Here is a 20,709-nt window from a genome sequence, read left to right as displayed (position 1 = left end):
TCACATTTGGAGGTAAAATTAAATTACATCTCTCATCAACTACTAGTACTACAGCCCCAGGGAAAGAGGAAATGATTTGAGCTTGTAACTTAAGGGTTGCACTGAGCAAGGCAGAGTAATGCTGCAAGTGTGTAAAAAGACTGTGTTAAATGCAGAGGTCAAATTTACTATCACTAATTGGTGTGTGTGCAAAAATAATTACTACGACAAATACAACCATCCGAGCTCCATACAACTTCACCAAACTACTTTGTCTTGTTGAACCGTCTTATTTGTGCACACAATATTCTTCGAATATCAACAACTAAACTACTAACTGGGCAACTTCACTGTGATCCTTCGTTCTTTGTCACCCGGAAGTACTTCCTCGCGAGTCCACTTACTTTTTCCTGTGTTGTCCGACTCGTTGACACATTTTTATTTTATTTTTTCCCCCCCAACTCTGTCTTTGTTCGTGTTTTCTCAAAGCAGTATAGTGACGTTAACCCCAATAAACATACATTGAAAATCTAATTCAAGAAAAAAAAATAACGTTCGCTGTGTATTCTTCGATTTGAATCTTTTGTAGGGACTGAGAGCGCGCGCCCATTTCGCGTCAGTTCGTCGTCATTGCAGAGAACATTCAACAAGACAGTTATCCTCCACTCACGTCAAACATTAATCTGTGTCATTTACAGCGAAACGACTGCTGTTACATCGCGTTAAATGTAGTGAAAAACAAACATTTGTTAACCGGTTTAGCATTTCAATAGACTTAATTTGGTTTTTGCGGAATAGACACGCTGTTTCCAAACAAAACACGTCTTTGGATACTTGCCTAGCGGGAAGTGATCAACAGCGGAAGTAGATGGGAGGGAATCCTCTTGACCTGCGTGGGTCTTTTGCTCCTGTTTTGTGTGTTGGGGGGATGGGGCCGTATCGAGGATGAGAGACTCCAAATATTTACCACTTCGTTAACTAAATATCCTTTCCGAATTGGAATTCTTCCCTCAATCTGGTACATATTGACGCCTTTCGACCACGCATGAGTTTGGGCGGAATTTGGCCTAAATAAAGTGGAGTATCTGTACGTCCACGACTCACGCTTGAAAAGTCGACAAAATGTATTCCTCTGCTGGAGGTAAGTGCTAACGTTAGCATCAGCTAATTGATGCGGCTAGTAAAAATTAAGTCACTAGTTGTGAGTGTTTTGCTGCCACATTACAGCGAATCGTTGCCAAAAGACCAACCCCGCTTCTTTTTTTCCACTCGACTCTTCAATATCAACGCCGACAGAGCATTTTAATAGACGAATATCTCGTCCCAGTCTTAAGTGGAGGCATTAGTAGGAGAGGTAATCTTAGCTAGCGTGTTACAACAACGAGCCGCTGTTAGCAGCGCTACCTCGTTTCATGAAGTTGTTGTTAGCTTTACGGTGTCATTTCACGATGTGTGATCGTTTATGATGTTTCGTATACACAAACTACACGTTGACAAACACAGGTAGTTTTTCGAACCTAACGCTGTTTAACGCAAAGCACAATAGTAAAGCATTATGTAGCTACTGGCAATGCCATCTAATCTCATCTTTAATATTAGCTATGGTTGGCTAACGGTGCCTACTTAAACGAGTCTTATTCTGTTATTTTACATAGTTTCTGCTCATACCATGTTTGTTTTCGCCTTACCAAGAAGTAATCTAGTAGTTTAACATTCCTCATTACTTTGCCGCGGAAAATGAATAATTACTAAGGATAAGTTAGGCAGATTTTTTGGAGCAGTTTAACGCTAGTAGAGAATTAAACTATATTAAACTACCTTTTCTTTTTGTTGTTGTTGTTATTTATAACCATTATTATTAATATCGGTATGAGTCGTAGTAGTAGTTGGTGTACTAATAGTAATAGTAACATTATCTTATGAAATGATATCAGTAGTTAGAAAGAGTATAAACAAAAACTAAAAAATACATTAAAGTGTGTGTGTGTGTGTGGTTCTTTTTCAAATGTGCAGTTTATTTTCTATGTTGCAGGACTTATCTATGATCTTTGTGTTGACTAAATAAAATGTGAATTGGCATCTCGAACAAGTGTACTAAGAGAATGGGTGGTTTCACCAGAGCAAGATTGCCAGCTTGGTCGATCACTTCTGTGTGCATATTGATAAGGGGTTTGAAAAACTTGCCCTTGATTGTGGACGGTAGTGTTGTGAAAGTGATAAGGTAGTCTTGAAATGATGCTTGTGTCTTTGGTGAAAATTAAAGTACAGATGACTGTGTGGCATACTGCACTTACTGCCTCTTCTTGCCACTAGTTATGCCTGCAAACAGTGATTTTGATAGGTTTTTAATGTAGTGAGTCACAGGACCAACAGGTGGTAATTTGTATGGGTCCCCATTAAAATTATTATTTTTTGAGACATTGTAGCTTTTAACTCCCTTTTGACGACAATGATGTTTCATCTAGGAGTTTATTAGCAGCTGGGGAGTGACTGAAAAAGTTTGGTCATAAAAGCCCAAATTTGGTGACCCCTGTGTTTTTTTAATGACAACAATTCATTATGTACTACATGCCCATGTTCAAAAACTTTCAGTTTGTTTATAGTGAAATATTGAAGATAAAACAGGAATTAGGAAATGAAGAATGATCATTTGTACAGGTCTGATTGAGCACAGGTGTGATAAAGCACAGGTGTACAACAGTGGTGTAGTGTGGTCCCCTGTGGTTAGTATACTGTCAGATATCTCACTTCTTTGTGTTATCGTTTAATATAGGTTGCACATAGTGTGCGTAAAGAGGAGGGGGCAGGCATATCAGATGTCAGTCTGTGTGTGCAGACGTGTGCATGTGTGAGAGCGAGAGAGAGAAAACTTCACAGGCAGGGAGATGAATGAATAATGTGTAGTGTTTTTAAATAAAGCTGGAAAAAATAAACTATTTGTGGAGTTTAGTGTCCATCTGTTCGTTCAGTCACATGAACCCCGTGCTTAAAGATCACTTCAGTTACCGAGCCACACACGCACACAAATCAAAGGAAAAAAAATCCCCAGCGACAGAACAAACCAAAACTTAGGAAAACCATAAATCCCTGGAAGTGGTATTTTTTTACATCATGTGCACAAGATGTGGAGAAACATTACTACATTTCATCACACTAAGTATGTTGTACTATGTTGTAGTTCATGCATTTGTAACATGTATGTATTGTCTGCTGTAGCTGGTGAGATGTCCGAGGGAGCCCGTTCCTCTGGATCAGTAAGCTCTGGTAAGCATTTCCTTTTTTGGGCTATAGGATATTTTATCTTGTCTCTGCAATGTGCTAGTGTATTCATTCAAAGCACATTTAAACCCCTGGCTGAATAATAAAATTGTGCAGGAAATGGGACACGGATAATTTGTTGCTGTAGATGAGATTCTGACGAAGACGACATCATTTTAAATAGTCAGTTTCCTTTTTAACCACCTCATTTTGTGCCTTGAATAGAAGAGCACTTTTACACACTAAAGGCCATTCAATAATGCCTACCATATATACTAAGGTTTTATGGGTGTTATTCTGCTTGAATGAACAGAGCTGGAGAACAAAGATAAGGTACTGAGTTGAATGGGGAGAGTGCTCTTTTGCACACAATGTAGTATCTGAAGTTGCAGACACGGGGCTTTGTAGTTTAGAGATGTTGACTAATTATGAAAGCTTATCACATTCTGTCGGTAATAATACAAATATGGATGATACCTCAAGAAGTATTTCAGGGTATGAAAAGAACAGGCCTGATTGTGTTCTAAGGAAGTTAAAATACCCACAGAGATTATTTTTCTATCTATATTTTTATTAGAGTTTAATCTGGAATATATACTCAGATGGGTGGTTATTTTGTACACCTTGTGCAAAAGTCTGAGGCCATCATCAGTCACTCATTAGTCACCATTTGATTTTAATGACCATACAGTATAATTATGTTTCAATCACTTTATCAGAACACAACAATGTGGGAAACATGTATGCCTCCTTAAAATTAGCTGTTTTAGAAAAATCCAACAAAAATGGCAATGATCACAGAATTTGACAGACACAAATATATCAAAGCATCAAAGGTGTTGCCCTAAGATGTTTGCCTAGCACGTTACAATGTTTTATAATTGTCACATGGTTTCATAAACATGTATAATTTGTGCTAAAGATAAATATCAAATTGAAGATTTTGTTAATGGTGTGTTCAGTTACATTTGTCAACATACCTCCTCCTATTCATGAGGTCAGTATTGGATTGTTACTATAAGATGACAGGGACATTTGTGTGCCTGTCAACTCATAATTGTGCATTCAGTCATTGTCTGTTTATTCTCATCTACCTCTTAGACCCCCCATCTTCTCCAGTGCCAGAATATGTGTTCAAGCCACCACCGAGGCCAGACTTTGGCACCATGGGCAGGACAATCAAGCTCCAGGCCAATTTCTTTGAGATGGAAATACCCAAACTTGAGGTCTACCATTATGACATTGACATCAAGCCTGACAAATGCCCCAGGAGGGTCAATCGGTATATAGACATTAAGTTAATCAGCACCCCTGACATGTAGTGGATCATTGTTGGGGTGTTCATTGTTTATTTTTATTTGTTTCATTTTGTTCCTAGTGAAATTGTGGAGCACATGGTCCAGCACTTTAAAACACAGATCTTCGGTGATCGAAAGCCGGTGTATGATGGGAGGAAGAATCTATACACTGCCATGCCCTTGCCCATAGGCAGAGACAAAGTATGTGTTTTGCACTTGAGAAAAAGAATAAAATCTTTATTCTTTGAACATTTTTTATAAAAAACTGTGTAAAAATGTTTATCATCTTATTTCACAGTGTTGTCTCTCCGTCTTCTGTCTTGCCCATCTACCAAACAGGTGGAGCTTGAGGTGACCATTCCTGGTGAAGGCAAAGACCGCAGCTTTAAAGTATCCATCAAGTGGGTGTCCTGCGTTAGTCTGCAAGCTCTCCACGAGGCACTGGCAGGGCGGCTACCCAGCGTCCCCTTTGAGACTATTCAAGCTTTGGATGTGGTCATGAGGCATTTGCCCTCTATGAGGTGGGTGACGATTTAACATTGACAAATATATGGGTCATGGTTTACCTTTTGTAAGTTATTATTTCTCTCATTTGTCGTAATAATAAGATTGTTGAAGATTTGAAGCAGTCTTTATGGTTATTGTTGTCTTATATTTTACATTATTGCTGACCGTTCTTCTAAAACTTTTAACATACTGTGTAGTGCAGACCCGCAGAGTCAAAAGCTTAAGGCTCTCTGGCTGAAAGGAAAGAATAACATAATATTAAAGTGTTGTGTCTGAGCACACTATGATAACCAAATGTTACTATCTTTCCTGTCAAAGGTATACCCCCGTTGGCCGTTCTTTCTTCACTCCATCAGAGGGATGTTCAAACCCTCTTGGTGGTGGTAGAGAGGTGTGGTTTGGTTTCCACCAGTCAGTCAGGCCTTCCCTTTGGAAAATGATGCTCAACATTGATGGTAATTTTCACTGTACTTTTTTTCTTTAAAGGATGTTTGGAATATTGTTTTTCTGAATCTCACCTCTTTGCTTTCTTTTGCCTCCCCAGTGTCAGCCACTGCATTCTACAAAGCCCAGCCTGTCATTGAGTTTATGTGTGAGGTCTTGGATTTCAAAAGCATCGAAGAACAACAGAAGCCCTTAACAGACTCTCAGCGAGTGAAATTTACAAAGGAAATCAAAGGCAAGTAGAGTTCAGGAGCTCATTTGGTGATAAGGCCTTTATTGACGTAGTATTTTTTATTTCGGGTGACACTGTGGTAATATATTTTCAAAAGGGCCGGGTCTAAATCAAGGATATGGCTCCTGGACCATATATGGTCAACATGCAAAATGAATTATACCGTTGTGGCACTAGTGTAAAGAATGAATTTGAATGAAAAGTAGACACCATTGTGTTTATACAATACATTTATCATACTATTATCATCATTACTTTGCATTATTTCAATTTTCATCTGACTTGCTCGCACACAACCAGATTTTTAATAAAGCCTAAAACACTGCCCGTACAAAAACCCTTGAAGACATAATAAAAACTGGGCCAATTTGTTAATTTTTAAATTTTCCCAGTGGGAAAACTCCCAACTCTGGCAGACTAATATCATAATTTTATTATTCAAATCAGTCAGCCATTTACAGACTTTTAAACTTCCAAGCCAGTCCTCTCTCTTGTGATCATCCATGTAAGCTGCAAATTACAGTTTAATGTTTTTGTAATCATTGTGATTTCTCTGTCCAGGTCTAAAGGTAGAGATCACTCACTGTGGGCAGATGAAGAGAAAGTACAGAGTCTGCAATGTGACCAGAAGACCAGCTAGCCACCAAACGTAAGAGAGCTCCTCTGATTGTGTATTGCAATGTAATGGTGTTTGTTCTCTAACTGTGAAAACTGCAGTGTATTTGTTAAAAGACTGACCTAGGGTTTGGCGATGTCCCCTAAATTGGCAGTCGATGATGTTTACAGTAAAGCATCGTGATGGACGATGAAATCGTCGTGGGGGGGTGGCAGACCCCCGAACCGTAGTAAGGAGACCTCCGATGACCGCAAGCTCCTTTTAGCTTGGATTAGCTCGTTACGGCAACAACACATTCAACCACGGGACTCTGTCTACGTTGAAGAACAGCACTTTATTCACAGCACTGCAGGGTGATAATGTAAACACACGGCACACATTACACGTGCACCACCTACACACCTCTCTGACGTCACATGCAATACTCTACTCGCCTCGCCACAGCACAGGAAGAAACCCTGCCGCGCTCCAGTGACTGCGTCAGACAGAGTCTGTGCTCCGGAGACGTCCGACACAAGAATCAAGCCGAACTGTAGATCAGTTTAAAAGACTTAACAATCCTAAAAACGTGGGTTAATCTCCAACAATATTTTAGGATACGTTTGTGTCTGCCAGGGTGGGGGCGTGGCATCACGATGATGTTGGTCAGCCAATCACGGTCGACGATGACATCGGCACAACCCTAGACTGACCACTGGTTTCTGTTATTTATTCCCATAGGTTCCCACTGCAGCAGGAGAATGGCCAAACTATTGAATGCACAGTAGCACAATACTTCAAAGACAAGTACAAGCTCATTTTGAGATACCCCCACCTCCCATGTCTCCAGGTGGGACAGGAGCAGAAGCACACCTACCTACCTCTAGAGGTAATCCATCCTAACCATTGACTTGTTCTTATAGTATTTGATTTTTTTTAAAAAGTGAACTGATAAATTGTTGATTTTTATTACATTTTGCTTTGTATTTCCCCTTTAGGTGTGTAACATAGTGGCAGGACAGCGTTGCATTAAAAAACTGACAGACAATCAGACATCCACTATGATCCGTGCCACGGCCCGATCAGCACCAGACCGGCAGGATGAGATTAGTAAATTGGTAAGTTACTATGAGAGAAGTAATGAAAGTAAAATGTACCATCAGAACTTCAAACAATAAAGATATAATGTGCAACATTTAGACGTTAAAGTGTTGAGTGGGTTACTTACATAAGTTAATTTTTTGTCACCGTCTGAGGATTTTACGGTCTCTGCTTTAAACTCCACGTCAAATCCCAATGAAACTAAAAAAAATAAGACAAAGTTTCAATGTTTCCTTGTTAAATGTTCAATTTTTGTTCTATTGTTATCATTTCCAGATTTGTGATGAAAACATTTGAAGAAATGTTTAATTAAAACAGTTTGCAGGCATTCCACTAAAGTGACAGATTGAGAGTTTCACATTGAATTATACTGCTGTGCATTTTGCCTTTTTAGATGAGAAGTGCCAACTTCAACACTGACCCTTACGTTCGGGAGTTTGGAGTGATTGTGAGAGACGAGATGACAGAAGTGAACGGCCGCGTCCTACAGGCACCTTCCATCCTGTATGGAGGCAGGGTATGTTGATGTGCTTTTCACGCATGTAGCTGCTACACAGTTCATTTGTTGATTTTAGTTTTGCTAATATGACGGCTTCCCACACTTTGCAGAACAAAGCAATAGCCACACCTATCCAGGGAGTATGGGACATGAGAAACAAACAGTTCCACACTGGTATTGAGATCAAAGTGTGGGCCATCGCCTGCTTTGCACCACAGAGGCAGTGCACTGAACTCCTGCTCAAGTAAGTGAGATACGTAGAGAACGCTATGTCATTGGGCTCTTGGTTAACAGTTGTGAGCATGGCTTATGAAACTTATCTTATTAGAAGAACACAAACACTTGCTGCTCATATTTGATTGACAGTTCAGTTAAGTTGCTGCCAGAAGTGCATCTGTAGCACAGAACTCTCTTACGTGATATTGTGCCTTTTTTGCTTTTTTCCCTTTCAAATGTCCCCACAGTCGAGTTTACCAAATCCTTTGCTGCACAACAGTATCTCCACAAGTTTTAAGAGCCTGTGTTATGTATGTACAGCTGTGCCCCACAATTTACGATGCATAAGCCGGGGTTTGTCATCTGCATTTATCCATTAAACTTCATGTACCAGCTCTGTCATGCTGCACGACAAATATAGCACAAACAAAGACCGGCAAGCTCAGTTTTATCTCATTATCAGATTTACTGTGGCGCATGCTAAACATAACTTTCTGGGAGTCCTTGACCTGCTTGTGATGCAGATGTGACGTGGCTCCATCTTTTTTATTTGCTTTTTATGCAGAACTCGGTAATCAATTTTAACATTTGCTCCTAATGAATCAACCTGTGCTTATCTGTCTCAGAGCATTCACAGAGCAGCTGAGGAAGATCTCAAGGGATGCAGGGATGCCCATCCAGGGTCAGCCTTGCTTCTGTAAGTACGCCCAGGGAGCAGACAGTGTGGAGCCCATGTTCAGGCACCTCAAGTACACCTACCAGGGCCTCCAGTTGGTGGTGGTGATCCTGCCAGGGAAGACACCCGTCTATGGTGAGGGATCCATTCAACAACTGTAGTTGTTCTTCTCCCATTTTTGTGTGTGTGATCATGAAATTAGTGTTGATTTAAAAAAAAAAACAATAACAAAAAAACCACAGGGTTCGTGGAGTGTAGTTATGTAGATGACTTGTGTTCAGTGCAAGGCATAACTAAGAACAAACAGTGAGGATTTGTGATTAGAGTGAGTTATATTTAAAGCTCTGACAGTTGGTCTGGTGAATTTGAACTTGGCTTCCACTTCAGCGCCTTCTGAGCAAGTTTTACTGCTTCTATTTTTGCTTTTGGAGATAACCACAAGAAAATAAGGACCAAATAAAGCTACATTCTCTCTGTAATCCTTCCCATCTGTTCTCCCGTATTCCTTCCCATCTGTTCTCCTGTATTCCTTCCCAACTCACTCTGTCATTTAAGAATCATTAATCCTATTTAATACAAATATGATGGCCAAGTGAAACCACTTGCAGGTTGCCAGTGTGGTGTAACAAACCCAGTTTTCTCCCCACGGTGGCTGAGATTGGTCAATGTTGCTGTGTGCACATGGTCATGCATGATTTATTGATCTGTTTTTTTCCCCCTGGTTTGTGTGCAGCTGAAGTGAAACGTGTCGGGGACACTGTACTTGGCATGGCCACACAGTGTGTACAGGTGAAGAATGTTCAAAAGACAACACCTCAGACTCTGTCCAACCTCTGTCTGAAGATCAACGTTAAGCTGGGCGGAGTCAATAACATCCTCCTTCCACAGGGCAGGTTAGTGGAACGATATCACTCCCATTGAAATCCTGAAAGTATTAAGATGAAGCCAACATCATCTCTTATAAGCTAAACTTTTTTTTGCATTGCATTCTTCATTGTGTGTCTGTTCCAGGCCACTGGTGTTCCAGCAGCCAGTGATCTTCCTTGGTGCAGATGTGACTCACCCTCCTGCAGGAGATGGAAAAAAACCTTCCATTGCTGCTGTAAGTAATATCACAGCACACGACACAAAGACTGTGACTTCTGAAATAAATAAACAGAGTTTGTGCAGGTGCTTGAAATCTTTGGAAATGCTTGAAAATAATGTGTTGCACTGCTTTCACAAAAATAACAAATTGACTGAATAAGTTTGCTTCTTCGAAGGAATAAAATAAGTTGGCAAGTCTAAATGAATACTACTCTGCCTGAACCTCGCTTGTTTGTGACTGTTATAAGACATGATTTTGGTTGTTTATAGCATAATACCATCTTATTGATTGAGATAAAAAGTAGTGAAATAATTATATATGAATATGTAGCTGAAATGTGCTCTGAACAAAATGTTGTGTAATTTTTTAGCCCACTGTATGTGGTCATTTACTAATTGGTGGGTCTCAGCTGCTCACATAAGTCCCTGTTTGCAACATTTTCCAATAAAAATCCACACTGTACTACTTTCTGAGCACAAAGATACACAGAGCCTTAGCCCCTGAGGCAACATTTGCGAACACATTAGCCGCAAAACAACATTTAAGTAGTACATGACTTTCAAGTACTATGTTTGTACCTTCTTTCTTCAGGTTGTTGGAAGTATGGATGCACATCCTAGCAGATACTGTGCCACCGTGCGGGTGCAGCAGCACCGTCAGGACATCATCCAGGATCTGGCCGCCATGGTGAGGGAGCTTCTCATTCAGTTCTACAAGTCCACCCGTTTCAAACCCACGAGGATCATCTACTACCGTGATGGCATCTCCGAAGGCCAGTTCAACCAGGTGATGTGACTACTGTGGATGGCGCAGAATAATAAACTTCGGGAAATAATGACGACTCATTTTAGATTTAGATTCAGATGTTAATCTTACATATCTTTTTGGGCGGGGGGCTTGAATTCAAGCAGGTCCTTCAGCATGAACTGCTGGCAATTCGTGAGGCTTGCATCAAACTAGAGAAGGACTACCAACCTGGGATCACCTTTGTTGTCGTGCAGAAGAGACACCATACAAGACTGTTCTGTATGGACAGAAATGAGAGGGTCAGTATTGCGTCATTCATGTGAATATTGCATATCGTTTTAGAAAATGGGAGAGAACCCATGCCACGGTGAAATGACATCCTTAGGTTAAAGCTAACAGAAGTAGAACATCATACAACATGCATTGAAGCAATTGCCTTGTAGTGATAGCAGCAAGCCAGCTGCTACAAATGTGTGCCTCCTTCAAGCAGTGTCCCACATTTGGGACATTATGTAATCCGGAGTCATTTCTTTAATTCAATTCGTACTTTGAAATGGCAGTAACACATTTTGTTGGTTTTTCTTCAGGTTGGGAAAAGTGGGAACATCCCTGCAGGGACCACAGTGGACACGAAAATCACTCACCCGTCAGAGTTTGACTTCTACCTTTGCAGTCACGCCGGCATTCAGGTAAAACTGGCTTATCATAAAGTGTACCAACGAGGGGGGGAAAAAAGGCACATACTTGAAATAAGCATTTGAGGGTGATCCATAAATCGATGTCGAGCTGAGAAGGGTCCACGGAGTAGACGCACAAAGCATCTGTTATTGAATGTTTCTCCTTGCAGGGCACCAGCAGGCCATCTCACTACCATGTGCTCTGGGATGACAACCACTTCACTTCAGATGAGCTCCAGATTCTCACCTACCAGCTTTGCCACACTTATGTGCGCTGCACGCGGTCCGTTTCCATCCCAGCACCAGCTTATTATGCCCATTTGGTGGCTTTCAGAGCTCGCTATCACTTGGTGGACAAAGAGCATGACAGGTAAATATTCAAAGTCGTCCGTGTACTGTAAAAAGCAAATGAACCCTGTATTTGATATGAAAACACCAGATAGTGGTGACTGTTCTTTAATGTCATTATTTTTTTGGCAATTTCAGTGCTGAAGGGAGTCATACTTCAGGCCAGAGCAACGGCCGTGACCACCAGGCCTTGGCCAAGGCCGTTCAGATCCACCAGGACACGCTACGTACCATGTACTTTGCCTGAGTGCACACAACCCCAGGTTGGTGTGGGTGAGACTGATGGAACACACTACACCACCGGCTGTGCCGCTGTCAACTGTAGAAAGCATCATAGTGGTTTTACATCATGATTTCCCAACTTAAACCTATCAGTTACCCATATGTCGATAATTGTACTTCAGCCCCTAACCCAGCTAAACCAAGCCTGCTATTAGACTAAGATGCAAAAGAATGGATTTAGAGGTTCTACTTACATGTTGTGACATGTTGTGCATTCGTGTGCGTTTGTATGTGTCAGGGGGGAATATATATTACAAAATCTGAGATTAATAGGAAAAGTTTGTACACTGATAGATGAAATCTACAATTTCTAAACTAGTGGGCAGTAACATTTGACATCGGGGTGGTTTATTATTTAGAATAAGCTGTTTGCCCTCCTTCTCCTGTTTTTATCATTTGTTACAGTCTTGGTGCTCGAAAGGAGAAGGAGATGTCAAAAGGTGAGGAGGCCCGTTCACTGTTTATAATGCCTCTGACAAACATTATTTATCAGCCAATCAAAGCAAAGTGCACTGAGAAGAAGGGGTACTTAACCAGGACAAAAGTACTTAATAATTTGAGGGTTGTGTGTGATTTTTCACATAGGGCACTATGTGATGAAAAGTGCCATTTGAAAACCACCTTTCTATCATGTCATTTTTATGTAAAATTATGATTTTATTTGGCCCACGTCTGCTGGGTTTTTTCAGTATTTGTCCTTGATTGACATTGGTGACCAATATTTATGCCAAGTCTGGTAATGACTTTACCAACAGATTCTTTCAGTCACAGATGCAACCCTCGAACCTACAGTTCTACTACATATGTTTTAGTGTGCAAATTGACAAAGAACAGCTATATTTCATCCTCCTCTGCCTCACTTGTTAGTGAACTGACCAAGTTGCACGAGTAATCTAATTCCCATGCGAGAAATAGTGTATTGGGACTGGTTCCCTCCAAGGACTCCTTTCTAATGTACTCTGAGCCGTGTTGATAAAAGACACATGATGTAGAAATCAACATTGAAGAGAACTCGATGAAATCAGTTTTCTTCCCTTCTCTTTTTATAGTCCATTTTAATTTCAATCTTTCTTCTTTTAAAAAAAAAAATAATATGCATGTAGCTGACTCACGTTTTAGACATTTAGGCTTTTGTGATATTTGCTTATTGTGATATTAGAGTGTTCTGCAGCATCTTCGTCAGAGAAATGTTTGTGTCGCGCATTGGCATCCTGGCAATGGTACAGTGGAGTGAAAGCTGCAACCTTTTAAAGTTCAACTAACTGAAATTTCCTAAAATCAAAAAAGAAAAAAACACATTTTCAAATTATAGTGTTTGCTCCAGGAAATGGATGCCGTCGTCGCACTAGAGCTTGGGATTTATGCAAATGACTTTTTGTGAGTCTTTTTACTATATATACAGTAATGTTGGTAATGAGGTATATTTTGAATAAGCTTTCAAGTGGAGGCTGCTGAGAATATTAATAAGACTTTTTTTAACTGACCGGCCCACATGTAGTCTAAATTAACACTGTCTATTTGTATACAGATTTCAAATGCAAATATTCTCTTGCCTTCTGAGACTGTTAACAGTCTTACTAATAATTCTAGACATTTACTAACATCCCATCCCAACGCGTTTTACTACTACGTCAAGCTGGCGAATGTTTGTATGGTCTTGATTGGAGGCAAGTTGTCTATATTTTCTAACTATGCATAATTTTTAACCAAGAGATTTAACAGTGGGGTATCTCACATGAATTTAGGTCATTTGTAGAGATAGATTATCAGGGCCTTTTTTTTGTTGTTATTGTTGTTTTTTTTAAGCATGTCGCATTTAGTAGCATTTCTTAGTGCTTATCAGCATCTTCATGCCTTTCGTATGGGTATGAAGTATTTATGTGGTTATTTGTAACGTTGTAGATTTTATAACCTTAAAATGGGGGTGTATCCTTTGTAACCCACAATCTTTCTTAGCCAAACAAGATTACAAACTTTTACATGATTAATTATCAAAAACGCATAAAAGCACAACGGGACATCTTGATTCTAGGTGCTAGATGTTTTCACTGTAAACCACCTTAAATCCTCACTGGATTGGTCCACAGAGCTTTTTTTTTTTTTTGTTAATTGTATGATAACAATATGCTTTGTAATGATGAGGATCTTCTCTCTCCCTTCGATGACCTCTCTGTGTTACGCTTTCAACTTATTACCTGTAAAGCAACTAGAAAGCCGACTGACTGTGTTTGTGGGGCATTCTGAAAAATCATGTACTTGATATTTACTGTTATGATGTCAATATTGTTCTTATCGGTGCTGGTCTCACAACATGTAAATTTGGATGCACTTTTGATCGCAGAACGTTGGTATGACTTCTATAGACGTGTGTTCCTCAATCGAAAGCAGGAGACTCGGCCATATTGCGTGACACTGGCGTAATTGTATGGAAATGGCCATGTGTCCTACCTCTTGTTACCTGTTTTAAGTGTTATGGTAACATCACACCACTGGCCATTTCTGTATAATTACCCCGCTCTCTTATCTAATTGGTATTTTCTTGAGCCTTGTGTTGACAGTACAGCTTTTAAACGCTTGGTGTGTGCATGTGTGGTGGCGGACGTTCTTTTCTTGGGTTTTTATGTTGTTGTGGTTTGTCTTAGTTTACTCAAACTGATAGGAGAGAGTGTGTTTTTTTTTGTTTTTTTTTTCCTTTTTTGTAGAGTTTTTGAGCATCAAGCTGTACGACCAAATTCTTGAAGTGTGTATTTCATACACGGCTTTCCTTGCTTTTGCTCCTTGAAATTCTATGCACCAATGAAATGACAGACTTTGGCTTGCCCTCGACACCTTTGATTTTTCCATCTGAGCAGTGTTAACAATAAACGCTGTCAGGTGTGATCATTGCATATTTTTGATCGGGAAAATGTAACCAAAACTTTGCCGTCAGTCCGACTACTATTCAAAGTTGCTTTTGAACTATTAAGGAAATTAAAAACAGTCTGTCTTAAGGCAAATGACAGAGCAAAATAAATCTGGTCAGGTCAGTTTTCACCACAAAACATTTGTTCCTTCAGTATATTGAAGTACAATTATAGCTGGATCAAAACCAATTAATCGTCTGAAATGTAAATGTCCTCGTCTCGGCCTGAATGTAGGCCTTCGTGATGATGACACAATCGTCCACATCATTCACGTATTCGAATGTTCAGTCTCTCAAAGGGACGCCTGGGTGTCAGTACCTTCGTTGGCGTTTGTCCTCCACAAGATGCCTGTCATTTCACTTGGAAATGACTAACAGACATTTTGAAACATTTCGACCATATTCTAGCAGGTGTAAAATTCCAAACACCAAGATGTCATATAGGGGATGTTGTTTACCTCTAGTCACTTTTTTGTTGTTGTACATAAACCTATACCAGCACCTTAAAATACCAGAAGAGAATGGCATTGCTTTTCCTCCAGATAAAACTCAAAACATTGTAATGTAATTTTTGCACTAAACTAAAATGGACTCGGAAGCTGTTGCAGCAATTATTATTATCCCGTGGCAAAAAAAGCCCCCCCCCCCCCTCCAAAAAGGAGCAGTTGTCAGCAGTTGTGGATTTTCAAAATAAAAGCACAGCCAACAGGCGTAGCAGCCTCAATATGTGCTCTCGCTCAGCCAACCAGCAGCATTCAGCATGTCATGTATAAAAAAAAAAAAAACCCAATGCCTTTAGATGTTAATGAAAGTGTGAAAATTGTAGTTGTGTGGATGGATGGTTTGCCTTTGTAAAGAGATGTGACCGAAAGGTACGTAAGAGGAAAAAAAAAACAATCATAAGAGTTTAAAATGGCCGGTTGTGGACGATAGCATTTCTTCTACTGCTCTGTTTGATGGAGATGCGATGCCAAAGTGTTTGAAGTGTGTGAAGAGAAGTGCAGGAACGTTTGACGTGGTGAATCATACTGAAACGAGACTATACATATCTACAATCTACAACGCATCAGTTCAGAAGCCCCTTCCGTTTGTACATAAACCTGTCTCATAATGAGTTAAACAGAGAAGGTGTGTGTGTGTGTGTGTGTGTGTGTGTGAAACAGACACCAGCCTGGTGACAGTGGTTAACATTGCCTGAGGTGCTTAAAAGTAAGACATTCAAAACCGCTGCAGTTAATACACACATTGACTTCAGTTTGGCTCTTTTTTTTCCGTTGTCTTTTGAAGTGGACAAAGCCGGTTCTACTTATTCCTAATGGCTGATGTGTAAGTTACAAGACATATCATAACATCATTTAATTGTATTTTTATTGGAAGCAGATTTTCAATTTTCAAGCAGTTTTAAATTAAGGTGTGGCTGGATTTAAATGTATCCAAGTGTAATGATCGTCCTGTATACAAACTGGCCTCAGAGTGGTTTTGGAACAAAATAAAAAGCCTGTTTTTAATTCATTGTTTTTCAAACCATTACCCACTGTATATCTTTACTTTCCAACTAATACTGACATAAAGAAACCTCCATATAATAATAATTGAATGTACTTAGAGCCTGCTTGATTTATTATATTGTATAGGCTAGTCATCCAGTAAATTTATACTCATGTTTGTGTACAGTCTTCTTTTTTTGTTTTGCTTTGTGTCCTCTTTCTGACTTTAAGAAGACATTATCATCTTAAATAGCTCATTGATTTAGATATCCACCGCGTCACAGCTAATATTAGTCTCGTGCATTTGAGATAAACAAGCCGCCAGTTGTCTTCATCTGGGTTGTTGGCTGCTGTAGTTTTTAGGAGGTAGAAAGGAAACTCATCTTCTCTGTTCTGGTGTCATGCCTGAGAGGTGATGTAACATATGAGCTGTGTATATATATATATATATATATATATATATATATATATATACATATACATATACATATACATATACATATGATGGGTGGTTTGGTGTGTGACCCTGTTTGCTGTTAAATCCCTGTCCTTTGTAAAATTCCTCCCCGTATGAGTCATTAATTCATTAGTGCAGTGCCACAAAATCAAGACGTTAAGGTCTTTGTTTTGAGTGTTGCTTGTGTTGCATCCGTTTGGCGTTTGTGTGTTTGTGTGTGTGCTTGTGTGACAGCTTATCATGACACTCTGTTGACTTCATTCTGCTCTGTTCTAAACTTAGTTGAACCTATTTGAAGCGACACCTTGTTCTCACTTCTTTATCCGACTCACCCGCAGCCATGTCCCACCGCTGCTCTCCATACAAAGTTTGCTTATGTTGTTGTTGAGTACAAATTCAAATGTTTTTGTTGTTGTTTTTCTCCTCTGGTGGTCCTTAGGAGAGAAGGTTTACCTCTCATGTTCACCACATGCAGCTTTTGTGCCACTCTTGGGTGCTAAATTGCAAATGGTAGCACGCTAGAGTTAAGATTATAAACATTTTTTTTTTTAAATGTCAACCGTTTTAATTCGGTGTTTACACACTTCCATTTTTTATATACGGTCTTTGAGGACATCTGCAGCTCATTTGTGATCAGTGTCGTGTCAAATAATCCGGTAAACACACCTGATTCAAATGATCAGCTCGTCAACGAGCTCTGCAGGAGCCTGATAACGAGCCATTCATTTGAATCAGGTGTGTCTCTGGTGCTCTGGTGCTGCAGCAGCAGCAGAGAAAATGTCGCATACAAGCCACAATTTTACCAGAGCTGAGACTTTAGGAAACATGACATGAGCCGAAATGTGACAAAGCTGCATCTGGTGGACATTTGAGGTGATGTCCGTGGCCGTCAAGCCTCACCAAACCAAACCAAACCAAAACCAAACCAATGCCATCCAGTTGATTTTACATGCAGCCAATTGTGCAAGGCTGTTTTTGTATGTTTTCAAAACATTTGCCAGTCTTCAGAAAGACTTTTTTTATTTCATTTAACAACTTGGGATGAACTACCTCAGAGCAGTGTCAGGTGCTTGTTTAATATTGTCCCTAATTTATAATGATACACAAACAAAACCGTCAAAAATTGTAGTGACCAAACTAATTTAAGCCAACAAATATCATGTGAGAACACTGTTCTTTTATTTTATTTTTTAACCTAAACAACAGGAAAACGTAATCATGTACAAGTGGTTGGTTGCTTTAGACGCATTTTTATCAGACCAAATTTTTGTAATTGGGTAATTGTCTCATCGTTTCATGCAAGTCCTTCATTTTTCAACGATGACCGCGCACAATATGGGACTCGTGTCGCGAAATCAGCCGTAGTCGCGACTAGATCGTTGAAAAAAAGCTGATAAATGCGCTTTGACGTGTTAGTTTTTCCACATACACCTCGATGTGATGTGGAGGAGTGTTTGTAGACGTGTGTACAACAATAATGTCCGAGTGTAATTGTCTGTCCTCTCGACGCCGACAAACATTGTAGACTTATGATTAGCAGAACAACGCTTAGCATATGGGTAGGAAAACAAGAGGAACCGACTATTTTCTTATTTTGTTTGGTTTTACAGCTTAGTATTGGATCGAGCCACTCCAACGTGATCAAACGCCTCCATTTCTTTCTCCGCCGCTGTTTAACCCAGTACTGCAATAAAACCGGGGTGAATGTCTCCGATTTCTCTTCACTTCCTTTCCACTTCTCCTACGATTATCCACACTCATGCCTAGTTCTCTCTTCTTCTTATTTTTGTTTTGTTTGGGGGTTTTCGAGATGTCGTTTTTTTTCATGCAACAATTTTACAAAGGGAATATACACATTTTACTTCACAATGAATTGTAAACGTCAGTGAAAGGTACATATGAGCTTGTGTGTGAGATTATTGTCATTTAAAAAAAAAGAGGGTTACATCCAGCGTGTCGATAGTTGATAGTTTGTGTGCCTTTTTTGTGGGATCACTGTCTTCATCGGAGTTCATTTTACGCAAAGGTGTGACAAAAAAAATCTGCTGCGCAACTTATTTAACGGAAAAACAAAACAACAACTTTAATTATCTTGCAACCTTGCGTGTAGATGCTGCATAGAACGATCAGTATTTGTGTTTTGCACTTTCAAAGCAGTCTCAAAAAAAATGTCCACGAGTGGTTGGGCAGAAAGTTTAAAAAAAAAAAACAAAAAAAAAAATAGAAATAACAGACGAGGTATTTTATTCTATCACTAAGAATTATAAGGAATAATATGACTTTGAAGAGCTTTTCTAAAAGGTTGATATATCTATACATATATATATTCATGAAGTACCTCATAAGCCTGATATATGCTGCATTGACTTTTTTTTTTTCTTTTGGTGTACTTCATATTTTTCAAATAAGATTTTAATTGTCCCCCTGTGGGAGGGTTGAACGTCACTTCGGGCTGTGCATGTGCCGCAAGCTGTTTTTTTCTTTCTTTCTTTAGTCTGTTGTAACAGAGGAGCGTGTTATTCCTCGTGGCCAAATGATAATCAGTCACTTATGCCATTTTTTTACAATCTGTATCGCATCAGAACACGACCATTTCTCAGCTGTAGCCACGTCTTTTTTTCTTTTTTACTCCCCGTGTCTGTGTAGCCAAAAAAAAACACAACAACCTTGGATTTAGTTGACAGAGAGATCGTCCTGCGAGGCTCTGTGGTTTTTGAAACGACTGTTGACTCAGGTATTGCCGTGACATGGTCTTTATCTGTTTACTGTGTCCTCCCCCCCCTCTGTCCCCCGTCCCACACTCCCCCCTCTGCACCTTTGTCTTAAAACAAGCCTCAGATCTAGCGAGGCTCCCATTTGGCCTTAAACGTTGAACAAATTCCGGTATGCACTACAATCTCTCACATACACACTTGACAACGTAGAGCTCGACTCCTCCACCTCAGACACGTTTTATTTCTTTGGTTTTTAATCCCGTGTTGTGTCGTTGCCATGTTATCTACCTCCCATGAATGTAGGGGCTGTCCTGGAGTTGCAGTTGACTGCAACACTTTTTTGATTTTCTTGCTCGTTTAAGGAACAAAACAGACAATCATCTGTAGCTTCTTCTCTAAGAGTATAAAAACATCATCCCCTCATTCATTCATTCATTCATTCATTCATTCATTCATGCATCCATTGGTTCTGTCACAGAGCTGATTCCGGGACGCTCCATTTCTCGTCATTGTTATTTATCCTCAGTCAATTTCATTTTATACCTTGAGCTTTATTTTTATCCCCCCCCCATTCTAAACCGTGATGGAGAAGCAAAGTGACCAAAGTCTTTTGGCAAAGGCAGACCTGCACAGCCGTGTGAATTCAAACCTCCCTTCATTTGTGTCATTTTCAGCTCTTCTTTTTTCTTTTTCTTTTTGAGTTTCTCTTTTCTCTCCCCATATTTTAAACCACAACATGCCAAAACTGAATATGCTGTCATTCCTGTTCTGGTGAGGGTCTTTTTTTTTTTTTTTTTTTTGTATTTGTTTTACATCCACTGCTAAGCTCCTTGTTCTTGTTGTTGTAAAATTGTAAGCTTTTGATTTCTATTTTACATTTACTTATTTTTTTTTGTTAACAATTACGCTTACGGAACACAAGATATGCTGTAAAACCCTGTTAGATGACATAATGTGAATACGTATCACTTAATGTAGTTCACTCTTTGGCTTGACTGTAAGTTGCATTAATTAATAAATTGTTTTAAAAAAAAAAAAAAGGTTTTTGTCTCATGGTTGTTTATTTATAAAGGGATAATTGTTGTATGATTGTATTGAAAGTGTTTAAACAAATGGCCTCTTTTTCCACAGCAGCACTTTGACTAGAAACAGGTTTCTTGACAGGTCTCTGCTGCCCTGTGCGACACCCTAGACCTCTAGATC

General features: G+C 39.6%; 1 protein-coding gene across 2 annotated transcripts; it reads left to right on the top strand.

Moving 5' to 3' along the window:
• Positions 1–907: 907 nt before the first annotated feature.
• ago2 (argonaute RISC catalytic component 2) lies at positions 908–18,731 on the top strand. 2 transcript variants are annotated; one of them, XM_058620083.1, is made up of 20 exons: positions 908–1,120; positions 3,196–3,243; positions 4,339–4,519; positions 4,616–4,736; positions 4,875–5,056; positions 5,361–5,497; positions 5,587–5,721; positions 6,280–6,367; positions 7,055–7,202; positions 7,312–7,431; positions 7,809–7,931; positions 8,024–8,157; positions 8,756–8,940; positions 9,539–9,698; positions 9,817–9,907; positions 10,484–10,678; positions 10,804–10,938; positions 11,227–11,328; positions 11,487–11,686; positions 11,803–18,731. In XM_058620083.1, exons 1-20 carry the CDS (start codon positions 1,102–1,104, stop codon positions 11,909–11,911), a joined length of 2,613 nt encoding a protein of 870 aa, XP_058476066.1. In that variant the 5' UTR covers positions 908–1,101; the 3' UTR covers positions 11,912–18,731. The 2 variants fall into 2 exon arrangements, with proteins under 2 accessions (XP_058476066.1, XP_058476065.1); XM_058620082.1 differs by having other exon boundaries at positions 10,801–10,938.
• The last annotated feature ends 1,978 nt before the right edge of the window (positions 18,732–20,709 follow it).

This window comes from Solea solea, chromosome 20 (assembly GCF_958295425.1).
Source record: "Solea solea chromosome 20, fSolSol10.1, whole genome shotgun sequence".
Taxonomy (NCBI): domain Eukaryota; kingdom Metazoa; phylum Chordata; class Actinopteri; order Pleuronectiformes; family Soleidae; genus Solea; species Solea solea.
This window is presented reverse-complemented; position numbering and strand designations above follow the sequence as displayed.